Source organism: Neomonachus schauinslandi, chromosome 9 (genome assembly GCF_002201575.2).
Source record: "Neomonachus schauinslandi chromosome 9, ASM220157v2, whole genome shotgun sequence".
In the NCBI taxonomy this organism is placed as follows: Eukaryota; Metazoa; Chordata; class Mammalia; order Carnivora; family Phocidae; genus Neomonachus; species Neomonachus schauinslandi.
Window position 1 is genome coordinate 116,124,463 of NC_058411.1, and position 24,656 is coordinate 116,149,118.

The 24,656-nt window shown below is 41.3% G+C and overlaps 1 protein-coding gene across 1 annotated transcript in view; it reads left to right on the forward strand.

Moving 5' to 3' along the window:
- The window catches only part of OCA2 (OCA2 melanosomal transmembrane protein), a 518,586-nt gene that overhangs the window by 324,408 nt on the left and 169,522 nt on the right, over positions 1 to 24,656 (forward strand). Inside the window, exons 21-22 of the mRNA XM_021680470.1 lie at positions 3,965 to 4,058; positions 18,904 to 18,997. Of these exons, the coding sequence (XP_021536145.1) occupies positions 3,965 to 4,058; positions 18,904 to 18,997 (188 nt within the window). The remainder of the gene's footprint in view (positions 1 to 3,964; positions 4,059 to 18,903; positions 18,998 to 24,656) is intronic.

A 24,656-nucleotide genomic window follows, 5' to 3' on the forward strand; every position in this document is an offset into this window, starting at 1 on the left:
ATGAGTACAATATTAATCTCATTGTACATCTCCATCAGAGCTTTTGGATAACCAGGTGAATTGTTCATGAACAGTAATATTTTGAAATAAATCTTTTTTTTTTTTCTGAACAGTAAGTCTTAACAGTGGGCTTAAAATATTCACTAAACCATTTTGTAAACAAATGTGCTGTCACCTAGGCTTTGCTATTCCATTTTTAGAGCACAGGTAGAGTAGATTTAACATAATTCTTAAGGGCCCTCAGATTTTTAGAATAGTAAATGAACATTGGCTTCAACTTAAAGTCATCAGCTGCATTACCGTCTAGGAAGAGAATCAGCCTATCCTTTGCAGCTTTGAAGCCAGGCACTGAGTTTTCCTCTTTACCTATAAAAATCCTAGATGGCATCCTCTTCCAATAGAAGGCTGTTTTGTCTACATAAAAATCTATTATTTAGTGTAGTCACCTTCATTAAGTATCTGAGTCAGATCTGGATAACTTGCTGCAGCTTCTACATCAGCACTTGCTGCTTCACCTTGCACTTTTATGTTATGGAGACAGCTTCTTTCCTTAAATCTCATGAACCAACCTCTACTAGCTTCAAACTTTTCTTCTACAGCTACCTCACCTCTCAGCCCTCATAGAATTGAAGAGAGTCAGGGCCTTGCTCTGGATTAGACTTTAGCTTAAAGGAATGTTGTGGCTGGTTTGATCTTCTATCCAGATCACTAAAACTTTCTCCATATCAGCAATAAAGCTGTTTTACTTTCTTATCATTTATGTGTTCACTGGAGTAGCACTTTTAATTTCTTTCAAAAACCATCACTATAACAAAAATCATCATAATGAAAAAGCTTGAAATATTGTGAAAATTACCAAAATGTGACACAGAGAACCAAAGTGAGCAAATGCTGTTGGAGAAATGGCGTGCCAATTGACTTGCTCCATGAAGGGTTGCACAGACCTTCAACTTGTAAACAATGCAGTATTTGTGAAGCACCATAAAGGAAGGTGCAATAAAGAAAGTATACCTGTATTGTTATGGATTGAATTGTATCTCCCCAAAAGATAGGTTAAAGTCCTAATCCCAGGTTCCTGAAATTGTGACCTTATTTGGAAATAGGGTCTTTATAGAGATCTTGAAATTAAAACTAGTTCATTAGGATGGGCCCTAATCCAATATGACTGGTATTCTTATAAAAAGGGGGAGTTTGGATGCAGAAGCAGGCATGCAAAGAAGGAAGAACATATGAAGACACATAAAGAGAAGTTGGCCATGTCACTGGAGTAAGGCACCTGAAAGGAAGGATTGTTGGCAACCACCAGAAGCTAGGAGAGGCAGGGAGGATCTTCCCCTAGAGTTGTCAGGGAAAGCATGGCCCTACTAACAGGATTTCAAACTTTATAACTGTGAGACAATGTATTTCTCTTGTTTCAAGCTACTTTGTTATGGCAGCCCTTGGAAATTTATACAGTTACTTCATAGTTGTTGTCTTTAATAATTGTTTGGGTGGAGGGGTGGATTTCTGGAGCTTCCTATTCTGCTATCTTCTATGACATCCTTATTTATTATTTAATTTTTTTTCTCTCTCTCCACTTACTCTAATGTAAGCTCTGTGAGGGCAGGGAATTTTTTCTCTTATAGGAACTGCTATGTGCACATAGCATTAACAGACAAGTACTGCAGCAATAGGTCATTTATGAATAATTATTGAATGCTTTAAGACAGAAAGGAACATGGACAAGGTAATAAGGTCCCACCCTGGTAGAGGAGTAAGGTGTGTATTAAATGTAACAATGGCGATGTTTCTAGGAAGAAGTTGCTGCAGTTGAGGTCAAAGAGGTTGCTGCCTGTGTTCTCCTTTAGGATTTTGATGGACTCCTGTCTCACATTGAGGTCTTTCAACCATTTGGAGTCTATTTTTGTGTGTGGTGTAAAGAAATGGTCCAGTTTCATTCTTCTGCATGTGGCTGTCCAATTTTCCCAACACCATTTGTTGAAGAGACTGTCTTTTCCATTGGACATTCTTTCCTGCTTTGTCAAAGATTAGTTGACCATAGAGTTGAGGGTCCATTTCTGGGCTCTCTATTCTGTTCCATTGACCTGTGTGGGTTTTTTCTGTGCCAGTACCATACTGTCTTGATGATGACAGCTTTGTAAGAGAGCTGGAAGTCCGGAATTGTGATAATGTATGGTGATTAACGTAATAAAATTAAAAAAATAAATGTAACAATGGAAGTAAGTTCTGGGCATAATGTGATATAAAACATCAGCCACTTTGGGAAAGTCAGGGAAGTTTCCAGAGGACAGATGCCCAATGCTGTGTGAAGCTGCACTTTTCTTGCTCCTCCAAAGAGCCAAAACTTCAAGTTTGAAACTGCCTTTGTGACAACATTTGGGTTCATTATGAGACAACAAAAGCCAAGATTGAAATAAGCCATGTGGGCTGCTCAGGGGCTCCTGTGCCAGGTGTTTCTGTTTCTTCCAGTTAATATTTGGGGCTGCCAAAAATGAAAAAGTGAGCTTTTTAAAATACTCCTATGACCCAACAAATAGTAAGGGCTCTTTCTCAGACCTTACAAGGCAACTCTGGAGGACTGTATGCAGGGCTGGCCGAGCAACATGTGCAGTAGGCTGGTAGAGAGGAGTGTGTGCAGTAGGTGCATAGGTCTGCAGGTTGGCTGCAGCCTGCTGGTCAGTCTCTGCTGAGGCTGATGGGGCCCCCTCAGCATGTCCTCCCTCTGGGGACCCCATAGGGCTGCAGTATTTCCTAGGGCATACTCTTCTTATGGCTGAACCTGAAGCTCCAGAGAGTCTTGCAGTAACAGGGATGCTTCTTTCTAGTCCACCTACCTTTCATTGGTCAAAGCAAGTCACTGGCTAAGCCCAATGTCAGTGGGGTGAGGGAATGGATCTTTCTGCCCCACTGGGGGCCACCACAGAGGCATGCATGTAGAGTCCTACTGCAGGGATAAAGAACTAGGGAGTAATCCAATCTTCCTAGATAAACAACGAGGCGTTACTTTTTATGATATCAAGTGACCTGCTCTCCAGAAGAGCATGGTTCTGCTGTCCCCTGATTCTCTACAGCAAATGAAATCACATGTCACATATCTTCCCATTGGTTTCAGCTTTCTTCTTGTGACTTTGGGAAATCCTTTCTGAAGGGATTACCATTGGAGCCCCCCCGCTCCTGCTCTTTAGAGATGTTCACACAAGGCAACTTCCCTGAGGCAGCAGATTCAAGGGTCCCTCCTTAACATCTTGTGGGCTGCCCTGAGGTGCCCAGCAGTGACAATATAGACCAACATTCCCCCCAGGCCAGCTGGAAGCAGGCCTCATGGCTATATCCTCCCTCTGGCTACATTCTCCTCCATTAGCAACATGAGCCACAAGGGGATATGCTTTTGGAACACAAATTTCTTACAGAAGCTTCACAACTGCTACTTTTTTTTTTATAACAATAATGTAAAATTCATCTGTCAGAAAGATACACTGGATGCTAGCATGACTTACTAGAAAATACTACTTTCTAGTTATTGAATCGATACCTGTTATCGTAAGAACATCAGCAGGGTCGGGAAGACTGCACAGAGGTCAGTGGTGAGAAGTGATTTAGCACAGGTTTGCCATTTTGCAGTTTGGAATCAGAGAACTGTGTTCAGGTTCCAGTTTGGTCACTTATGAGATATGTGTCTCTCCATGCCTTGATTTCCTCATCTATTGATTGAAGGAATAACAAATACACCTGAGAGATGTTTGAGGATTAGATAAAATGATATGTGCATGAAGTTAGAATAGGACTTGGTCCACTGCAGGGCTAAGAAATGCTGGCTAGATGGTTATGATTGTGGTCACAGCCACTGCAGGAGGTTCTACAGGATTTTACTGAAAAAGTGCTTTGGATCTTGCAAATCAGTTACAGTATGGGAAGCTCCTCTGGGTTTCCATGGATGTGATTTTAGTGCTCTTTTCCTCTACAGATTCCTGTGCTCCTGAACCTCAGCCAAGACCCCGAGGTCAGCCTGCCTGCACCACCACTCATGTATGCCCTGGCCCTTGGTGCCTGCCTGGGAGGTAAGGGGGTGCTGATGCATGCAGGGAAGGGGCCACTGACACTGTAGTGACCCCAAAGTGATGGTTTATACATGCCTAATTGAAGGTAAATTAAGGAGAGTTTGGATGATTTCCTGAGTAGAAACCCACCTTCAGCTTTGACTGAAGCAATTCTAGAAGTGAAGCCTGGCCCTTGCCCCCTCTGCAGACCGTCCCCTGACATCCCAAGACCACAGTCTGGGGACGATCATTAGTGACATCTCAAAGTGAATGTGCTCCCACACTGCACCCACACTGTACCCACACAGATGTGGCTTATGTCTGGAAACAGATTTTGAATCAGAAGCCATCCTCAGCTGTAGCTTTTATTCCCTCCATAAGGGGTTGGGAAGTGATGAATGGGTAAACAAAGAACTAGAGACCCTAACCTAAGAGTAAGAAGAAAGATTAAATTTTTTTCTTTTTTGGAGAGGGGTATTGTCCTTTAGAGAATTTGAGAAGTGAATTAGTGAAAGTGTCAGGAGAGACTAACCTCTGGTGAGCAAACAGAGGGCTTTGATAATCTTTTGAGGGAGGTGTGTTAGAGTTAGAGTCCTCATATTTAGGAGGCCTAATCACCTTTGGGAACACAAGAGGATTTTGGAGAATCTTAGATAAACATACCAGATACATTTTAAGTTTTTATTCTTAAATCCAGGCATGCTTAGATAATCAGCTTGCTTTGTTCTTTGATTGATCTCTGTTAAATCAATAACTTTCTGTTTAGTTTATCTCTTTGTTTATAAAGGGGATTAATGTTATTCAGTGAAGTTGCTATGATTTCTGGAGGCAGCTAATTCACCTCATTCAGCAATTGAGACCTCAAGTTCTTATGCGACTATAGATCTGTTAAAATGGCCCTCATTTAAGCATTAGTCCCCAGAAAAGCAGTAACTGTGTTCACAGCTACATTTAACATCAGTGATAGAAACAGAATCCAGGGGCATCTGGAAATGTGTCCTTTGTGTGGGACTTTGTTCATTAAACCTCACTGAGCATCTGCTATAACCTGACATTGTGCTTTTGAGTGGGGAGACAGTCACCTAAGCTAAGGTTACACCTTAAATAGATATGTCCTCTCATGGTGGAATGCACAGAGTGCTTAAGGAGCACCAGAGAGAGACTAGAGGAAAAGTCAGAAAAGGTCCTCCACAGAGGAAACTTTTGAGCTGGGTCTCAGAGGGTGAGAAGCCTCTTGGGCTAGTGCTGATTCCCCAGAACATGTAGAATGAATGCGGATGGGATTATCAAAGACAGAAGTTAACATGGACCATATATATGGCTACTAACCTAAAATATAAATCAACACCTGTTGACTGAGGCCCTTTTGAAAGCGGGGATACAGCTGTAATGAATAATAAATGTATTAAGCCTTGGGGTCTTTTTAATAGTAGCTCTGGTCATTGAATGACACTTGTTCCTGGATTGCAGATGCCCAGTTGTGCGGAGTGTTAACTCTACACTTATTCTGTCAGGGACCCTCTTTCATTGACTCAGTTTGGAATTACTTTTTAAAAATTTGTGGCAAGGCTGTTGAATCACAGACCTGTACCTCTGAAACAAATAATACATTATATGTTTTAAAAAAAGAAGATAGTAGGAAGGGAAAAATGAAGGGGGGGAAATCAGAGGGGGAGACGAACCATGAGAGACTATGGACTCTGAGAAACAAACTGAAGGTTCTAGAGGGGAGGGGGTGGGGGGATGGGTTAGCCTGGTGATGGGTATTAAAGAGGGCACGCACTGCATGGAGCACTGGGTGTTATGCACAAACAATGAATCATGGAACACTACATCTAAAACTAATGATGTAATGTACGGTGATTAACAAAACATAATAAAATTTTTTAAAAAATTGTGGCAAAATGTACATGGCATACAATTTACAATTTTAACCACTTTTAAGGCTATACAACATTAGCAGCCATTAGAGAAATGTAAATTAAAAGCACAGTAAGATATCATCACATACCTATAAGAATGGCTAAAATAAAAATAGTAACAACACCAAATATTCACAAGGATGTGGGGAAACTGGATCACTTATACATTATCACTGGGGCTGTAGAAGAGTACCATCACTCTGGAAAACAGTTTGGCATTGTCTTTAGAAACTTAACCTGCAACTACCATAAAACCCAGCAATTGCACAACTGGGCATTTATTGTACAGAAATGAAACTTATGTTCACCCAAAACCTACATACAAATGTTGATGGAAGCTTTATTTGTGATAGCCAAAAAGTAGAAATAAACCAGATGTCCTTCAGTAGTAAATAGTTAAACAAACTGTGGTACATCCCTACCATGGAATGCTACTTGACAGTAAAAAGAAATTAAGTATTGACACACAAGGCAACCTTAATGAATCTCCAGGGAATTATGTAGAGTGAAAAAAGTCAGTCTCAAAAGGTTACAGACTGTATGATTCCATTTATATGATACTTTTGAAGTGATGCAGTTGTAGAAATGCAGAATAGATTAGTGGTTAGTGGGGGGTTAAGTACAGGGCAAGGTGGAAGGAAGTGTATCTGGCTGTAAAAGGACAATAGAAGGGATCATTTTGGTGATGAAAATGTTCTGTATATTGACTGTATCAATGTCAGTATTCTGATTGTGACATAGTACTATGGTTTTGAATTATATTACCTTTGAGGGAAACTGGTAAATGGTACATGGAATCTCTTCATATTATTCCTTACAACTTCATGTGAATGTATATTTACCTCAAAGTAAAACTTCAGTTACAATAATAGAAAAACAAAAAGCCAGAAGGAAGAATGTTCTTATTGATTAAATCCATAATTACTAAACTAAGTAAATATGGATAGATTGCGTCACTGAAAAATAAAGTCAAGGAAATACTCCAGAATCTAGAGGCAAAAGTCAAAGAATAAATTACAGAAGAAAAATAATATACATAAAAGTTCATTATGGGAAATCCAATATTTGACTTCTAAGAAAAATCTCAGGAAGGACAGAATGAAGTGAAGGAAAGAATTTATCCAAAAAAACAATAGAAGCAAATTTTCCAGAATAGAAGCAACATACCTAATACCTAAAGCCATGTTTGTGAAATTTTAGAACTCTATGGAGGCTTAGAAATTTGCCCAATTGTCATACAATAGTAAATCTCAAAACTGGGTATCTAGCAGTTCAGCTCCAGAGTTTGTTTTCCTAAGCTCTCTTTATGTTGAAAACAGGTAATTAGAAATACCAGGTTCAGCAAAAAATGGTACAAAAATATTAGTGTTCAAATTTGAAGCAAATTAAAATGAGATATGATCTTAAGCAAATGATAGAACACAAGAAATGAGACTTGATTGGACCTTGGTCCTGGTGCATGTCTTGGCCCTACAGGGATGGCATTTACATAGTCTGGTTGATGTAAATGTTGCTGACTGGTTTTCCCAGTTGGAACAAACATATATCTAACCCAGGAAGTCTTAGCTACTTGTAAAACATACTATGGTTGTTAATTTCCTTGACAAGCTTTTCTATTTTATTTGGAGGTCTTCAGAATCCAAATCTAGCATTCTTCCCATTATACCTGCTGATATAGTCTATTTCCAATGTGTTTGTGCAGGACCCGCTGTCTGGCTAACCCAACACCCAACACTCTCTTCTCTTTCGTGTCCCTCTACTAAAATAGTTGCTCTGGTGGCTGGTCTATACGGTGTGTCTCATTTTGCTGACCAATAAGACATGAGGGAAACCTGTTTGGGAGCCTCTTGACATAGATATTGCCCTTCTGATGAAAATGTATTGGTACCAGTTCTTTTCCATGCTTCCTACCTTAGATGTGACCATGAAACCATCTATGATGGGATGGAGAGGCCAAGAGAATTGTGAAGATCCACCTCTGATATTACTTACAAGACACTGACCTGATGCTTGGCAGCCCTCCACCCCCAGACTTCTTGTTACATGGGAGGAGATTATTTTCCTTTGTGTGTAAACCACTGTTATCCAGGTTTTCTGTTACCTGTAGCTAAAAACATTTTAAAAAGATTCAGCCATCCAAAAGAATGAAATCTTGCCATTTGCAATGATGTGGATGGAACTAGAGGGTATTATACTAAGCTAAATCAGTCAGAGAAAGACACATACCATATGATTTCACTCATATGTGGAATTTAAGAAACAAAACAGATAACATAGGGGAAAGGAAGGGAAAATAAAATAAGATGAAAATAGAGAGGGGGGCAAACCACAGGAGATGCTGAACTCTAGGAAACAAACTGAGGGTTGCTGGAGTGGAGGTGACTGGGGAGATGGGGTAATTGGATGATGGGCATTAAGGAGGGCATTTAATGTAATGAGCACTGGGTGTTATATGCAACTGATGAATCACTAAATTCTACCCCTGAAATTAATAATACACTATATGTTACCTAAATTGAATTTAAATAAAGAATTAAAAAAAAAGAAACAGTGTTCAGTGAAACTTAATAAGTTAATGCACCACTTCCCAGGTTATGAAGTGTTCAGGAGGCCAAATGACATCATGCAAACGGGTGACTGAAAGGCAAGTCTTGGGGAAGAAGGTCAGGCTGTGAGGACATATCCCAGGGTAGAAAAGGCTTTTGGGGAATAGCAATTATGCCATCTGTGCTGTATTCCTGAAAATGTGGCTAGGAGTCAGATGTACAAAAGCCGAACAACTGCCTTACATGAGAGCAGTCAGCCCAGTCCTTGCTCATTTCTCTGCCTTGTCTTCTCTCTAAGGAAAGAGTTTGAGCAATGGGGCTCCTCACTTTACCCCTCTTTCCCCACCCAGACCCTCCTCATAATGCCTGAGTTGTCATGAAGCCAGGAGACCAAGCTGCTACCCCTTCCCTTGGATCCTTGAAAATCTCCCCATTCCATTCCCTGAATCCAGAAGTGCTCTGGAACAAATTTACCTATGAGCCAGTGCACCCTGGCAACATGAGGCAGGAAATGGAAAGGGCCTTTCATTTTCTGTTCAGTGGTCTATTGCAGTTGAGGAATTCATACCAACTGGAAAGGAAGGGGTATTTTTCAATCATTAATCCCTAACAGGAGAGAAGTAAAGTGTTGCTTTTTAGTTTAAAGCTCACACAGGTTGCTGAATGTGACCCTGGGCCACGTGTTAAGCTCCGTGCTGTCCAGGAGCAGAGCTCTCCATGTCAAGTCCTGGAGTAGCGTTGTTTGTGGGTGGCATGGCAGATATCACCCAGACACTGAGGGACATGCTCTGCAATGGAGGCTGGCAGGGCAGGGCCATCTGAGGATCATGGGCCTTGGCGGACTTTTGGAAACAATTGCAGGGCATGATGGCTCACCAAGGTGTAGAACCTCACTGGCAGGTCTCCTCACCCAGAGCAGGAGCCAGCTGGCTGGCAGGGTCAAGGGATGGATATGTTGGTATGACAGCACCAAGAGGAGGCTGTCTGGGGCCATCATTGCTGTGGAGTTTGTACATCACCACCTGCTCAAGACCTTTAGATGCTCTGCATGACTGTCTACAGAAAGACCTTGGGCCTATATCAGGAAGATTGAATCTTGCCCTCTCTGATCCTCCTCTGGAGTCAAAACAGCTGATTCTAGTCCTGGGCTTGTCACTTCCTAGCCCTGACATTTCAGTGTGTTGCCTTTCTGTGCCTTAGTTTCTTCGTGGAGACACTGGGGATCTCAGGGGTCATGGTGAAGATGAGATGCCAAGCCTTTAGAATGCTTCTGGCCCCTTCTTCTTCTTCTTCTTTTTTTAAACATATAATATATTATTTGTTTCAGAGGTACAGATCTGTGATTCAACAGTCTTGCACAATTCACAGTGCTCTGACCCCGAGGAGACACTGAGCAGACATCTGGTCTTGTCCTTCTCAAATCCTTCAGCAGAACTCACCCCATACTCAGCCTGCATATGCCCCCAGGCCTTGTTGAAACTGGTTGTTTCTTCTCATTCTCATGGTGCCTCCTAAATCTCCTCTTCCTTGGGGAAACCCTACTACCTGGTCATGGCCTGACCCCAGCCCTCTGAGCATTTCTCTTGGCCTCTCTGACCTCATGTCTGCTATGCATCTCCTGTCTCTCCAAGAATAGATTCCCCATGAGTCCCCAGAGGATATGAGCTGATATGTCCACAGAGAGCAGCCTGCTGGGGTGGAAAGGAGAGCTGCCTAGGGTTGGGAAGTTAGCAAGAAGCTAATGGATATCAGGGAGGGAGGTAGAGACAGATGTCAGAATTGAGATGAAAATATAGACTCAGTTCTAGCGGGTGTCTGAGACAAGAGGTCTCAGAATGGTCCTGGAATCCTGGGAACACCTGCATGAGCTTTCTATCACTACCATAACACATAGACAAACTTTATCTATTATCTCATGTTTCTTGTCTTCCAGGTAAGGGTGGCTCAGCTGCATCTCTACTTAAAGTCTCATGAGGCCAAGATCAAGGTGTCCCCAGGCTGTGCTCCTTTCTGGTAGCTCTGGGATGGGTCTGCTTCTGAGCTCACTCAGATTGTTAGGATCCAGGTCCTTGCAGCTCTAAGAGTGGATCCCCATCCATTGCTGCCTGTTAGCTGGGCTGCCTTTAGCTCTGAAGGACTCTCTGGTCCTGGCACTTGGGCCCAAATCTCAGAGATAGCAACAGAGTGTGGGATCCTTCTCATGGTGGGGATACCGCCACTCCCCTTTGGGTTCTCTCCTAGGATCTCTCTCTCTCTCTCTCTTTTTTTCTTCTTGGCTATTTCTTTTTATTATGTTAATCACCATACATTACATCATTAGTTTTTGATGTAGTGTTCCATGATTCATTGTTTGCGTACTACACCCAGTGCTCCATGCAGTACATGCCCTCTTTAATACCCATCACCAGGCTAACCCATACCCCCACCCCCATCCACTCCAGAACCCACAGTTTGTTTCTCAGAGTCCATAGTCTCTAAGGTTCATCTCCCCCTCCGATTTCGCCCGATTCAATTTTCCCTTCCTGCTATCTTCTTCTTTTTTAACATATAATGTATTATTTGTTTCAGAGGTACAGGTCTGTGATTCAACAGTCTTACACGATTCACAGCAATCACCATAGCACATATGCTCCCCAATGTCTATCACCAGCCACCCCATCCCTCCTACCCCCCACCACTCCAGCAACCCTCAGTTTGTTTACTGAGATTAAGAATTCCTCATATCAGTGAGGTCATATGATACATGTCTTTCTCTGATTGACTTATTTCACTTAGCAGAATATCTCCAGTTCCATCCACATCGTTGCAAATGGCAAGATTTCATTCCTTTTGATGGCTGCATAATATTCCATTGTATATATATACCACTTCTTCTTTATCCATTCATCTGTCGATGGACATCTTGGCTCTTTTCATAGTTTGGCTATTGTGGACATTGCTGCTATAAACATCGGGGGGCACATACCCCTTCGGATCCCTCCATTTGTATCTTTGGGGTAAATACCCAGAAGTGCAATTGTTGGATCGTACAGTAGCTCTATTTTCAACTTTTTGAGGAACCTCCATACTGTTTTCTGAGTGGCTGCACCAGCTTGCATTCCCACCAACAATGTAGGAGGGGTCCCCTTTCTCCACATCCCCATCAACATCTGTCATTTCCTGACTTGTTAATTTTAGCCATTCTGACTGGTGTGAGGTGGTATCTCATTGAGGTTTTGATTTGGATTTCCCTAATGCCAAGTGATGTTGAACACTTTTTCATGTGTGTGTTGGCCATTTGGATGTCTTCTTTGGAAAAATGTCTGTTCATGTCTTCTGCCCATTTCTTGATTGGATCATTTGTTCTTTGGGTGTTGAGTTTGATGAGTTCTTTATAGATTTTGGATACTAGTCCTTTATCTGATATGTCATTTGCAAATATCTTCTCCCATTCTGTCGGTTGTCTTTTGGTTTTGTTGACTGTTTCTTTTGCTGTGCAAAAGCTTTTTATCTTGATCAAATCCCAATAGTTCATTTTTGTCTTTGCTTCCCTTGCCTTTGGCGATGTTTCTAGGAAGAAGTTGCTGTAGCTGAAGTAGAAAACGTTGCTGCCTGTGTTCTCCTCTAGGATTTTGAGGTCTTTCAAACATTTTGAATCTATTGTGTGTGGTGTAAGGAAATGGTCCAGTTTCATTCTTCTGCATGTGGCTGTCCAATGTTCCCAACACCATTTGTTGAAGAGACTGTCTTTTCCATTGGACATTCTGTATTTGTTTCATGTTGGTTGTGATCTCTCCTCTTTCATTCATGATTTTGTTGATTTGGGTCATTTCTCTTTTTATAAGTCTGGCCAGGGGTTTATCAATCTTGTTAATTCTTTCAAAGAACCAGCTCCCTGTTTCATTGATTTGTTCTACTGTTCTTTTGGTTTCTATTTCATTGATTTCTGCTCTGATCTTTATTATTTCTCTTCTCCTGCTGGGTTTAGGCTTTTTTTTTTTTTTTTGCTGTTCTTTCTCCAGCTCCTTTAGGTGTAGGGTTAGGTTGTGTACTTGAGACCTTTCTTGTTTCTTGAGAAAGGCTTGCATTGCTAAAACATTCCTCTTAGGACTGCCTTTGCTGCATCCCAAAGATTTTGAACACTTGTGTTTTCATTTTCATTGGTTTCCATGAATTTTTTTAATTCTTCTTTAATTTCCTGGTTGACCCATTCATTCTTTAATAGGATGCTCTTTAACCTCCATGTATTTGAGTTCTTTCCAAATTTCCTCTTGTGTTTGAGTTCTAGTTTCAAAGCATTGTGGTCTGAAAATATGCAGGGAATGATCCCAATCTTTGGTACCAGTTGAGACCTGATTTATGACCTAGGATGTGATCGATTCTGGAGAATGTTCCATGGGCCGTAGAGAAGAGTGTGTATTCTGTTGCTTTGGGATGCAAAGTTCTGAATGTATCTGTGAAGTCCATTTGGTCCAGTGTGTCATTTAAAGTCTTTATTTCCTTGTTGATCTTTTGTTTAGATGATCTGTCCATTACAGTGAGGGGGGTGTTAAAGTCCCCCACTATTATTGTATTCTTGTCGATGTGTTTCTTTGCTTTTGTTATTAATTGGCTTATATAAGTGGCTGCTCCCTTGTTAGGGGCATAGATATTTACAGTTGTTAGATCTTCTTGTGGATAGACCCTTTAGTATAATATAGTGTCCTTCCTCATCTCTTACTATAGTCTTTGGTTTAAAATCTAATTTGTTTGATATAAAGATTGTCACCCAGCTTTCTTTTGGTGTCCATTAGCATGGTAAATGGTTTTCCACCCCCTCACTTTCAATCTGGGGGTATCTTTGGGTCTAAAATGAGTCTATTGCAGACAGCATATCGATGGGTCTTGTTTTTTTTATCCAATCTGATAGCCTGTGTCTTTTGATTGGGGCTTAGCCCATTACATTCAGGGTAACTGTTGAAAGATATGAATTTAGTGCCATTTTATTGCCTGTAAGGTGACTGTTATTGTATGTTGTCTGTGTTCCTTTCTGGTCTATGTTGCTTTTAGGCTCTCTCTTTGCTTAGAGGACCCCTTTCAATATTTCTTGTAGGGCTGGTTTCGTGTTTGCAAATTCCTTTAGTTTTTGTTTGTCCTGGAAGCTTTTTATCTCTCCTTGTATTTTCAATGACAGCCTAGCTGGATATAGTATTCTTGGCTGCATACTTTTCTCATTTAGTGCTCTGAATATACCATGCCAGTCCTTTCTGACCTGCCAGGTCTCTGTGGATAGGTCTGTTCCCAGTCTAATGTTTCTACCATTGTAGATTACATATCTCTTCTCCCGAGCTTCTTTCAGGATTTTCTCTTTGTCTCTGAGACTTTTAAATTTTACTATTAGATGTCGGGGTGTTGACCTATTTTTATTGATTTTGAGGGGGGTTCTCTGTGCCTCTTGGATTCTGATGCCTGTTTCCTTTCCCAAATTAGGGAAGTTCTCTGCTATAATTTGCTCTAATATACCTTCTGCCCCCCTCTTTCTTTCTTCTTCTTCTAGGACCCAATTATTCTAATATTGTTTTGTGTTATGATATCACTTATCTCTTGAATTCTGCCCTCGTGACCCAGTAGTAGTTATCTCTCTTTTTCTCAGCTTCTTTATTTTCCATCATTTGGTCTTCCTAATCACCAATTCTCTCTTCTGCTTCATTTATCCTAGCAGTTAGAGGCTCCATTTTTGATTGTCCTCATTAATAGCCTTTTTGATTTCAACTTGGTTAGTTTTTAGTTCTTTTATTTCTCCAGAAAGGGTTTCTCTAATATCTTCCATGGTTTTTTCAAGCCCATCTAGTATCTTTAAAACCATCATTCTGAACTCTAGTTCCAACATCATACTAATGTCCATATTGAGTAGGTCCCTGGCAGTCAGTACTGCCTCTTATTCTTTTTGTTGAGGTGATATTTTCCATCTTGTCATTTTGTCCAGAGGAGAATAGATGAATGAGAGAACAAAATGCTAACAGGGTAACAATGACCCCAGAAAAATATACAGTAAACAAATCAGAAGAGACCTGAAACGGGGAAAAGAAAGGGAAAGAAAGAAAAAAGAGAAAAGAAAAGAAAAAAGAAAAAAAAAAGATACAAACAAACAAAAAACAGAATATGATCATATATGATCAGGCTGGTGCATAGATTCGTGCCACACCCTAGATTTTGGGCGTATTTTGGTCTGTTAGAAAAAAGTGCCTCCCAAAATTTCAAATAAAGAAAATCTTATATATGTACAAAAATAAGGGTAAATACAATGAAGGGATGGAATTTGACTGTAAAGATGAAAAGTATAAAAGATTTTATAGAAGGAATTGATAAGATAAGAATTTGGTTGAAAAAAGAAGGAAGAGGATTTAAAAAAAAATGGAGAGAATGTGATCAGGCAGGAGACTAGAACAAAGCCATACACTAGAGATTTAGGGTATATTTTGGTCTGTTAGAAGAAACTGTATCTCAAAATTTTAAAAAGAGAACATTATATATATATGTAGATATATATATATATACCAAAAATAAGGTTGACTCTAAAAATGAAAAATAAAAAAGATTTTTTTAGAAAAGGGATTGATAAGATTTTGGTTGAAAAAGGGAAAAAGAAAAATTCAAAAAAAAAAAAAAGAAAAGAAAAAGAAAGTTGAAAAAAAATTAACTTTGAATGACTAAGGAATCATGGTAAAAAAGCCATGAATTCTATGTGCAGTATTCCCCTAGTGCTGAAATTCTACTGTTCTCATTGATCGGTAAACTTGGTCTTGGCTGGCTGTTCTTCCTGATCTTCTGGGGGAAGGGTCTGTTGGTCTGTTGTTGTGGTTCCCAAATGTCTTTGCTGGAGGTAGAATTGCCCCACCCTCGCCGGGTCTAAGTAATTTGCTCAGTTTTGCTCTTGGGAGCCTTTGTTTCCTGTAAGCTTTCTGTACAGCTGTGGAGGACAAGAGTGAAAATGGCGGCCTCCCAATCTCCACCCCGGAGGAGCTGAGAACTCCGGGTCCCACTCCTCAGTGAGCCCCCAGAGAAAAGCAGTCAGTCACTCCTGTCTCTCCAGTCTCCCGCCACACTCCATGCTCACCTGGTCTGTGACTATCTCTGGAACATGACCCGTGTGGAGTCTCTGAACCCAGCAGATCCCTGCAGTGCATTCCCGCGCTGCTCCTCCCAGGGCAGGAAGGTGAGTCTCCCCGGATCTGCCACTTGTTGGGTCCCTGCTGGAGGAGCAGTGGCCCGACTGTGCCGGGGATCATGGTTTATGGCAACCCCGAGCTGAAAGCCCACTCTTTGGCTCTGTCTCTGCAGCCGCTTACCCACTCCAATACCTGGGATCTCTGCTGCACTCAGGCACCCCTGGTCTTTCTGTGACCCTGAGGGTCCTGAGACCACACTGTCCCAGAGAGGGCTCCACCCCCTGCTTAGCCACTGGAGCGAAGTCCCTCAGCAGAGCCGACTTCTAAAATTTCCGAATTTGTGCCCAGCTGCTCTATCACTTGCCAGTAGCGGCTGACAGAGGCCTTCTCCCCCACCGCCTATCTTCCCGAATATCACCTCAGATTCACTTCTCTGCACATCCTACCTTCCAGAAAGTGGTTGCTTTTCTGTTCAGAGAGTTGATGCTATTCTTTTCTTTGATCTCCTGTTGAGTTCGTAGGTGTTCAGAATGGTTTGATCCCTATCCAGCTGAATTCCTGGGACCAGATGAAATTTAGGTCTCCTACTCCTCCGCCATCTTGCACCTCCCCACATCATTAGTTTTTGATGTCGTGTTCCATGATTCATTGTTTCCATGTAATACCCAGTGCTCCATGCAGTTCGTGCCCTGTTTAATATCCATCACCAGGCTAACCCATCCTCCCGCCCCCCTCCCCTCTAGAACCCTCAGTTTGTTTCTCAGAGTCCATAGTCTCTCATGGTTCCTCTCCCCCTCTGATTTTTCCCCCTTCATTCTTCCCTTCCTGCTATCTTCTTCTTCTTCTTCTTTTTTTTTTTTTTAACGTATAATGTATTATTTGTTTCGGACGTACCGGTCTGTGATTCAACAGTCTTACACAATTTACAGTGCTCACCATAGTACATACCATCCCCAATGTCTATCACCCAGCCACCCCATCCCTCTCACCCCCCACCACTCTAGCAACCCTCAGTTTGTTTCCTGAGATTAAGAATTCCTCATATCAGTGAGGTCATATGATATATGTCTTTCTCTGATTGACTTATTTCGCTCAGCATAATACCCCTCCAGTTCCATCTTTGTTGTTGCAAATGGCAAGATTTCATTTCCTAGCATCTCTCTGACCCTCTGCAATCTCTCTGACTCTCCCCACTCCACTTCTTCTACTATCCTCACCCCCACTGGTTCTCTTTGACCCCCCTGGTATCTCTCTGACTCTCTCCTTAAGGTTGCTCTTCTGCTTCCAGCTGGAGAAAGTTTTCTGCTTTTAAGGGTTCATGTGATCCAGTGGTCCACCCAGATAATCCAGGGTAATCTCCCTCTCTAAGGGTCCATAACCTGAATTACTTCTGCAAAGTCTCCTTTGCCATACAGCGTAACATAATGACATAACCACAGGTTCTAAGGATTAAGGCGTGGACTTCTTTGCAGTTGGTGTAGGGAGCATTGATCTGCCTCCTACACCACCTGGAGCAAGCTAGTATCACCTGTAGCCTGAAGTATCCCCCAGCCAGGCTCCTTGCTTCCTCTATCACCACCCTAAAGTCTGTCCTTCACACAGCAGCCTGGCGTCAGCCTGTCATGCTCTTCTTAACCCTTGGTAATGGGCAAATCCTCCACTGCCCTTCCTGATTCTCTGGGTAGGGCCATATACTCTGAAGTGCACTGAGAAACAGTGGGACTGTCAAAAAAATGGGACATCAGAAACACAGTGACCACAGAGTGGGCCAACCTCAGGGAGGCATTGCCATCACAAAGCTTGGGCTTAGTGGCTGCAGGGTGCTGGGGAGATCCTGAGGTTTTTACTGAGTTCTTAAGATCCAACGTCTTATAATTTTGATTCCTCAACTATATTTCATCCTTTGAGCAAGCTTATAAATGGATGCAGCATGCTATTTCAGAGATTTTCACTGAAAAAAACTCAGTCTAAGTCTTCTATGGATGAAAAGCAGAGAGAATAAGATGAGGCTCGAGCTTGCTTTCATGAGCCTTTGCACAGGCAGTCTGGGCTGCATACCTGACAGGAGGTTGGGTTTCCTGCCATGTTTCAAGGAGAAGGTAAGGACCAGGAAGAAGGAGGGGAGCAGGAGCCTGTGTTCAGTGGAGTGTTATTTGCACTGACATCTCCTCTGCAAGGGCCTCTCCTGAGGAATAGACCCCAGGCTGTGTGCCTCCTCTAGTGGAGAAATCCAGAAGTCCACGTTGCTCTGAGATTATTTATTCTGTACTTCTCTCCATGCTCAGTGCTCCAGAAGACCCAGAGATAAAATGGTGCTGGGTTCTCAGAAAAGGCAGCACTTAGGGGCTCAGCTTATGCACCCAGGACTTCACCCTCGGTCCTCCTCCTCCTGCTCTGTTACTTTTATTGTCCAATTTCAGGGAGGCTGCTCCCTTGTGTCAACATGCAGTAGGAAGCTCCAGATTTGTGTCTTACAGTTCACCAGTCCTTAGGAAACAGAGTCTTTTCCTTAGTGGTTTATGCACACATGTCAGAACTGAGTAAAATTGGCTGAGCCTGGGTCATGTGCCTATTCCTGAACCCTGACCTCTGTGGTTGGGGGTTAACAGATGCTGATTGGTTTTATCAAGCAAATTCACCCTTCCCTGAATTAGTCACCATGTTGGGGGCTGGCCTTGGGCCACATCCCTTACCATGAGGCCTCAGCAGTATGTATGCATGTGCAGGTTATGATTCCCCACAGATCATATACACTGTTAAAAAGGCTCACACAGAGAGGCATTTTATTATCCTCTTTGTTTGCATCCATCCTTCCATCCACAGACAGACAGTGTTTTCTGGTGGGTGTCCAGGCCTGGAGTCCTGAGGAAGGTGGTTCTTATCTGAGATCCCAAGTCCACTGTTCTGAAAACACCTGTTCTGTCCTATGGTTGTTTGTCTGGCTTACATTTTCCTCTAAAAGATAGATGCCATCATGTGCCACAGTGATTTGCCAATTCTCCTTAGCATTTCCTCTTTTCTATCACATAGAGCAGTCATAGTCTTATCTGTAAGTGAATTACAGTACTTACAAGCAGAAAATTTATTTTCTGGTTGTCAGTGTTTTGTTTTCTGCAGATATTTGCAAAGCAATCACTTTGATAGTACCTGTAAAGTAATCATCAAATCAAAAGGCTGTGAGATGATCCGAATATTACAGAACAAAAGAGAACAGAAGCCTACCACCAAGATAAACTGAGATTTTATTTTACTTTTAAAATTTTGATTCCAGGCAATGGGACACTGATTGGAGCATCAGCAAATGTTGTTTGTGCAGGAATTGCAGAGCAGCATGGATATGGATTCTCTTTCATGGAATTTTTCAGGTACTTTAAAACTCACTTTAAATTTCTGTTTGTTTAATCCCTTAACTCACTTAATTAAAAAAAAATAGCAATGCAAACTGTTAAGCACTAGGATAAGCATGTTTTTAGCAATTAGACGTTAGTGTCGGTGAGCTTAGCTAAAAAAAAAACACATTAAAAATTTATTGCTGGGATTAGCTTCATAACACAGAGCATGATTCAGATATTCTGAATAATTCCGATTGAGTCTAGGGGTCAAGAAATTGTTGTGGGCTTGCTGGGTGTTTTATGTTGTTCTCTTGAAAATTCTAACAGTGATTTGTGCCTTGACTATCTATGACTGGGGTGCTTAATGAGAGTCTGAACACCCCATACTAGGCTGCCCAGTGAAAAAGCCTGCACTGGAAAGGACCCAGGAATATTGTTGATAGGGAACAGGCATTCATGTGTGGGCACCTATCAGGAGGGCAATACAGAGATGAGGCCTAGCATGGGGAAGAGCTGCCAGTGCTTCCTCTTGCAAAGGAGAACCTGATCCAAGGGAGCAGGGCCCTTGCTGGGGTCCTGACTCCCAGCTTGCCTGTTTTCATATGGCACCACTGCACTTTGGAAGCAGATGAATGGGCAGAATGGACATTGGTGGTCCTCATAAAAAGTTGCTGCTAAAATGAACTGACATTCATTTGGTGTTGAACAAGATTTCTGTCGAAGTTTTTGGACTATAAACTCACAGCATGTGTATGCACAGCGATGATTCTCAGAACCAGCCCTGCTTAAGATTTGGAACAGCAGCTCTGCCTGAGAGGCAGAGTGACCTGCAGCCTATGGAGGCTGTGACCTCGGGCTTCTGCAGGGTACTACTTGGCTGGACTGGGCTTGGGGAGAAAACCCCAGCTGTCATACCCAGGTAAGAATCAACATCAGTCTCTACATATAACACTGAATTTTGGAAGACTTATGCTGACCATTACTGTTGTTCATGAGTGGCTAATAATTCTTGACAATTTTGGGGGGACACTAACATTTATTAATAAATACTCCTGGAAGACTTGGGCATGGGATGGAGGGATGAGACTGGACAGTGAGCCGTGGGGACACTGAACGTGCATCTCTCAGCAGGACTCTGGCACATTGCTTCCCCCACAGCTAAGAGACTGGATCTGAAACTTAGCAATTGACCACTATCTGCCTGTTTAGATAGACATCATCAGCCTCTGCTAAACATAAAAGGAATAATCCTATCACTTAAACAAGAGTTTTCTTAATGAGAACAGCATTCACTATAGTAAATTCAGCGGTGGCCTTAGCAGTATAACCCACCTCATCATCTCATCTTTGCTGCAGAGTCAGTGAGGGTTCATACCTGGAGTACAGCTAAGAAAGGGGGTTCAGAGGCAAGTGCCCTAAGAGGGGCAACAACAAGAGATATAGACTTGCACCCCCAAATTCCAGGGCTTCCTCATTTGGACTGAATTCCCAATTGCTGTAGAGCTGGAGGGCTGTTATTCACTTGTCCCTGGTCTCCTCCTTTGGTTAACCAAGCATATGATACACTGGCCCTCTACCTGTTGACAGCCCTAGCTGGACTCAACAGCAGGGACTCTCATGGCCATTTAACAGCACTGGTTGGTCTCACAAGTAGGCTTGAGAGGCCTGATATTAATATCATAAAAGATTAGAAGGTTTTTAGGGCAACAATACATGCTGGTTGGATATTTTCTCCAGTGTAACTTTGACACAGTAATCAAGAATATGGAAAAAGCCCAGATGTCCATCAACAGATAAATGGATAAAGAAGATGTGGTGTATATATATATATATATACATATACACAATGGAGTATTACTCAGCCATCCAAAAGAATGAAATCTTGCCATTTGCAATGATGTGGATGGAACTAGAGGGTATTATACTAAGTGAAATAAGTCAGTCAGAGAAAAACAAACACCATATGAATTCACTTATATGTGAAATTTAAGAAACAAAACAGATGAACATAGGAGAAGGGAAGGAAAAATAAAATTAGATGAAAATAGAGAGGGAGGCAAAACATAAGAGACTATTAACTCTAGGAAACAAACTGAGGCTTGCTGGAGGGGAGAGGAGTGGGGGGATGGGGTAATTGGGTGATGGGCATTAAGGAGGGCATGTGATGTGATGAGCACTGGATGATGTATGCAACTGATGAATCACTAAATTCTACCCCTGAAACTAATCGTCATCATCAGGACATCTGCCTGACTGAAAGGGTTGGTGTGCAGCCACTCAGATTATGCACAGAGCTCAGGGTTCAGCTCCAGTGGGTGATGTATTGTGCACACTGAGCTTATTAAGTAGGCCTTGTATTTCTATTTGATATGTGCACCTTGTGTGCAGAGTTACAGTGGGGAAAGATAGGATAATATTCAGTAAGTTGGGGGCCTCAAAAAGACTGGGGCAAGACTGCCAGTTATCTCTTCTAAAACCTCTTTAGCTAGTGGCCTTAAGAATTGCATCCACCTTCTTAGATGAAGGAAAAATGTCTGTCTGGTTCGTAGTGTTCAAGAGCCATATCTTATTTCTGTCTGGTTCCACCTCTGATCATTCTTCTTGTCAGGTCCTTGCTGTCAGAAATCAGAGCAGTTTGGTCATCAAATGGTCATCAAGGGGCACCTGGGTTGCTCAGTTGGTTAAGGGTCCTGGGATTGAGCCCCACGTCAGGCTCTCTGCTCAGTGGGGAGTCTGCTTCTCTCTCTCCCTGCTGCTCCCCCTGCTTGTGCTTGCTCTCTCTCTCTGTCAAATAAATAAATTCTTTAAAAAAAATGGTCATCTACTGTACCTCTGAAACAAATAATACATTATATCTTAAAAGAAGAAGAAGAAGATAGTAGGAAGGGAAAAATGAAGGGGGAAAATCGGAGGGGGAGATGAACCATGAGAGACTATGGACTCTGAGAAACAAACTGAGGGTTCTAGAGGGGAGGGGGTGGGGGATGGGTTAGCCTGGTGATGGGTATTAAAGAGGGCATGTACTGAATGGAGCACTGGGTGTTATATGCAAACAATGAAACATGGAACACTACATCAAAAACTAATGATGTAATGTATGGTGATTAACATAACATAATAAAAAATGGTCATTACATCTTCAGCCCTTATTTGCATAAAATTCTTAGTTTGCAATTGCAAATATACTAAATTGACTTTAATCTACCTCATTTCAAAATTTCTTTCACAGAAGGTGGCTTCCTGTGATACACAGTGCAAAATGTTGACTTCCCATTTTATTTTTTAAAAATTAATATTTTTCTGACTATATAAATATATATTCAAAGGGAAATATAAAAGTAAGAATAAAATATAAAAGTAACTCATAAGTTTGCTACCCAGAAATAACCACTGATCAAAATTTGGTGTGTTTTCTTACATTTTCCCTTCCTCTCATGATACATATATACTTGTTAACAAAAATTTTAATCTCATTGTGCCTTACCTTTCATTTTTCATAATATGTTGTGAACATTTTACCAGGCCACTAGTTATTCTTTCAAAATAGAATATATTTATACCTACAACATGTAGATATATCACTATTTTACCTTTTTTGGACGTGTATGTTGCTTCCTATTCTTTGTTATCATAATCAATTCTGTTTTGAATACCTGCACAGATAAAACATTGTTTTATTCTTGCTCATCAGTGATAAATTTCCTAACATACAATTGTGGGTTAAGTGAATTTTTTAAATTAAGTTTTTCATTTTAATTCCATTACAGTTAACATACTGTGTTATTAGTTTCAGGTGTACAATATAGTGATTTAAAAATTTTATGCATTACTCAATGCTCATCATGATAAGTGTACTCTTTAATCCCAAACACCTATTTCACTCATAACCCCCACTCACCTCCCCTCCAGTAACCATCAGTTTATTCTCTGTAGTTTCTTGGTTTGTCTCTTTTTTTCCCTATGTTAATTTGTTTTGTTTCTTATTCCACATAAGAGTGAAATCATATGGTATTTGTCTTTCTCTGACTAACTTATTTCACTAAGCATTATACTCCCTAGATCCATTCATATCATTGCAAATAACAAGATTTCATTCTTTTTTTATGGCTGAATATATACCACATCTTTTTTATCCATCCATCATTAATGGGCACTTATGCCACTTCAATATATGGCTATTGTAAATAATGCTGCAATAAACAAAGAGGTGCATATATCCTTTTGACTTAGTGTTCTTACATTCTTTGGGTAAATATTCAGGAGTATGATTACTGGATCATAAGGTTGTTGTATTTTTAATTTTTTGAGGAACCTCCATACTGTCTTCCACAGAAGCTGCACAACTTTGCATTCTCACCAAAAGTACATGAGTGTTCCTTTTTCTCTACATCCTCATCAACACTTGTTTCTTGTTTCTTGCCATTCTGGTAGGTGTGAGGTGATATCTCATTGTGGTTTTGATTTGCATTTCCCTAACAATGAGTGATGTTGAGCATCTTTTCATGTCTGTTGGCCATCTGTATGTCTTCTTTGGAAAAATGTCTGTTCATGTCTTCTGCCCATTTTTAATTGGTTGTTTGGTTTTTGGGTGTTGGGTTTTATAATTTCTTTTTATATTTTGGATACTAATGCTTTATCCGATATGTCATTTGTCATTCAGTAGGTTGTCTTCTAGTTTTGTTGATTTTGTTGATTTTGCTGTGTAGAGACTTTTTATTTTGATGTAGCCCCAGTAATTTATTTTTGCTTTTTCTTCCCTTGCCTTAGGAAACATGTAGAAAAAGTTGTTATGGCTGACGTCAGAGAAATTACTGCCTGTGTTTTCTCCTAGGATTTTTATGGTGTCCGTTCTCACATTTAGGACTTTAACACATTTTGAGTTTATTTTTGTGATGGTGTAAGAAAAGTGGTTCAGTTTTATGCTTTTGCATGTAGATGTCCAGTTTTCCCAACACCAATTGTTGAAGAGACTTATCTTTTTCCCATTCCATATTCTTGCTTCCTTCATTGAAGAGTAATTGACCGGATAATCTAGGTTAGTTTCTGGGCTTTCTACTATGTTCCATTGAGTGCCATACTATTTGTGTTACTATGGCTTTGTAATATAACTTGAAATTTGGAATTGTGATACCTCCAGCTTTTTTTTTTTTTTTTGAGGATGCTTTGGCTATTTGGGGTGTTTTGTGGTTCCATATAAATTTTAGGATTGTTTGTTCTAGCTCTGTGAAAAATGATGGTGGTATTTTGATAGGGATTGAATGGTAGTATGGACATTTTAAGGGGGGAGGAGCAAGATGGCAGAGGAGTAGGAGACCTAAATTTCATGTGGTCTCAGGAATTCAGCTACATAGGGATCAAACCATTCTGAACACCTACAAACTCAACAGGAGATCAAAGAAAAGAATAGCAGCAACTCTCTGAACAGAAAAGCAACCACTTTCTGGAAGATAGGACGTGTGGAAGAGTGAATCCGGGGCGATATTCGGGAAGATAGACGGGCGGGGGGGGAGAGGGCCTCCATCAGCCACTACTGGCAAGTGATAGAGCAGCCGAGCACAAAATCGGAACTTTTAGAAGTTGGCTATGCTGAGGGACTTCGCTCCAGTGGCTAAGCGGGGGTGGAACCCTCTCTGGAACAGTGTGGTCTCGGGACCCTCAGGGTTACAGAAAGACCAGGGGTGCCTGAGTGCAG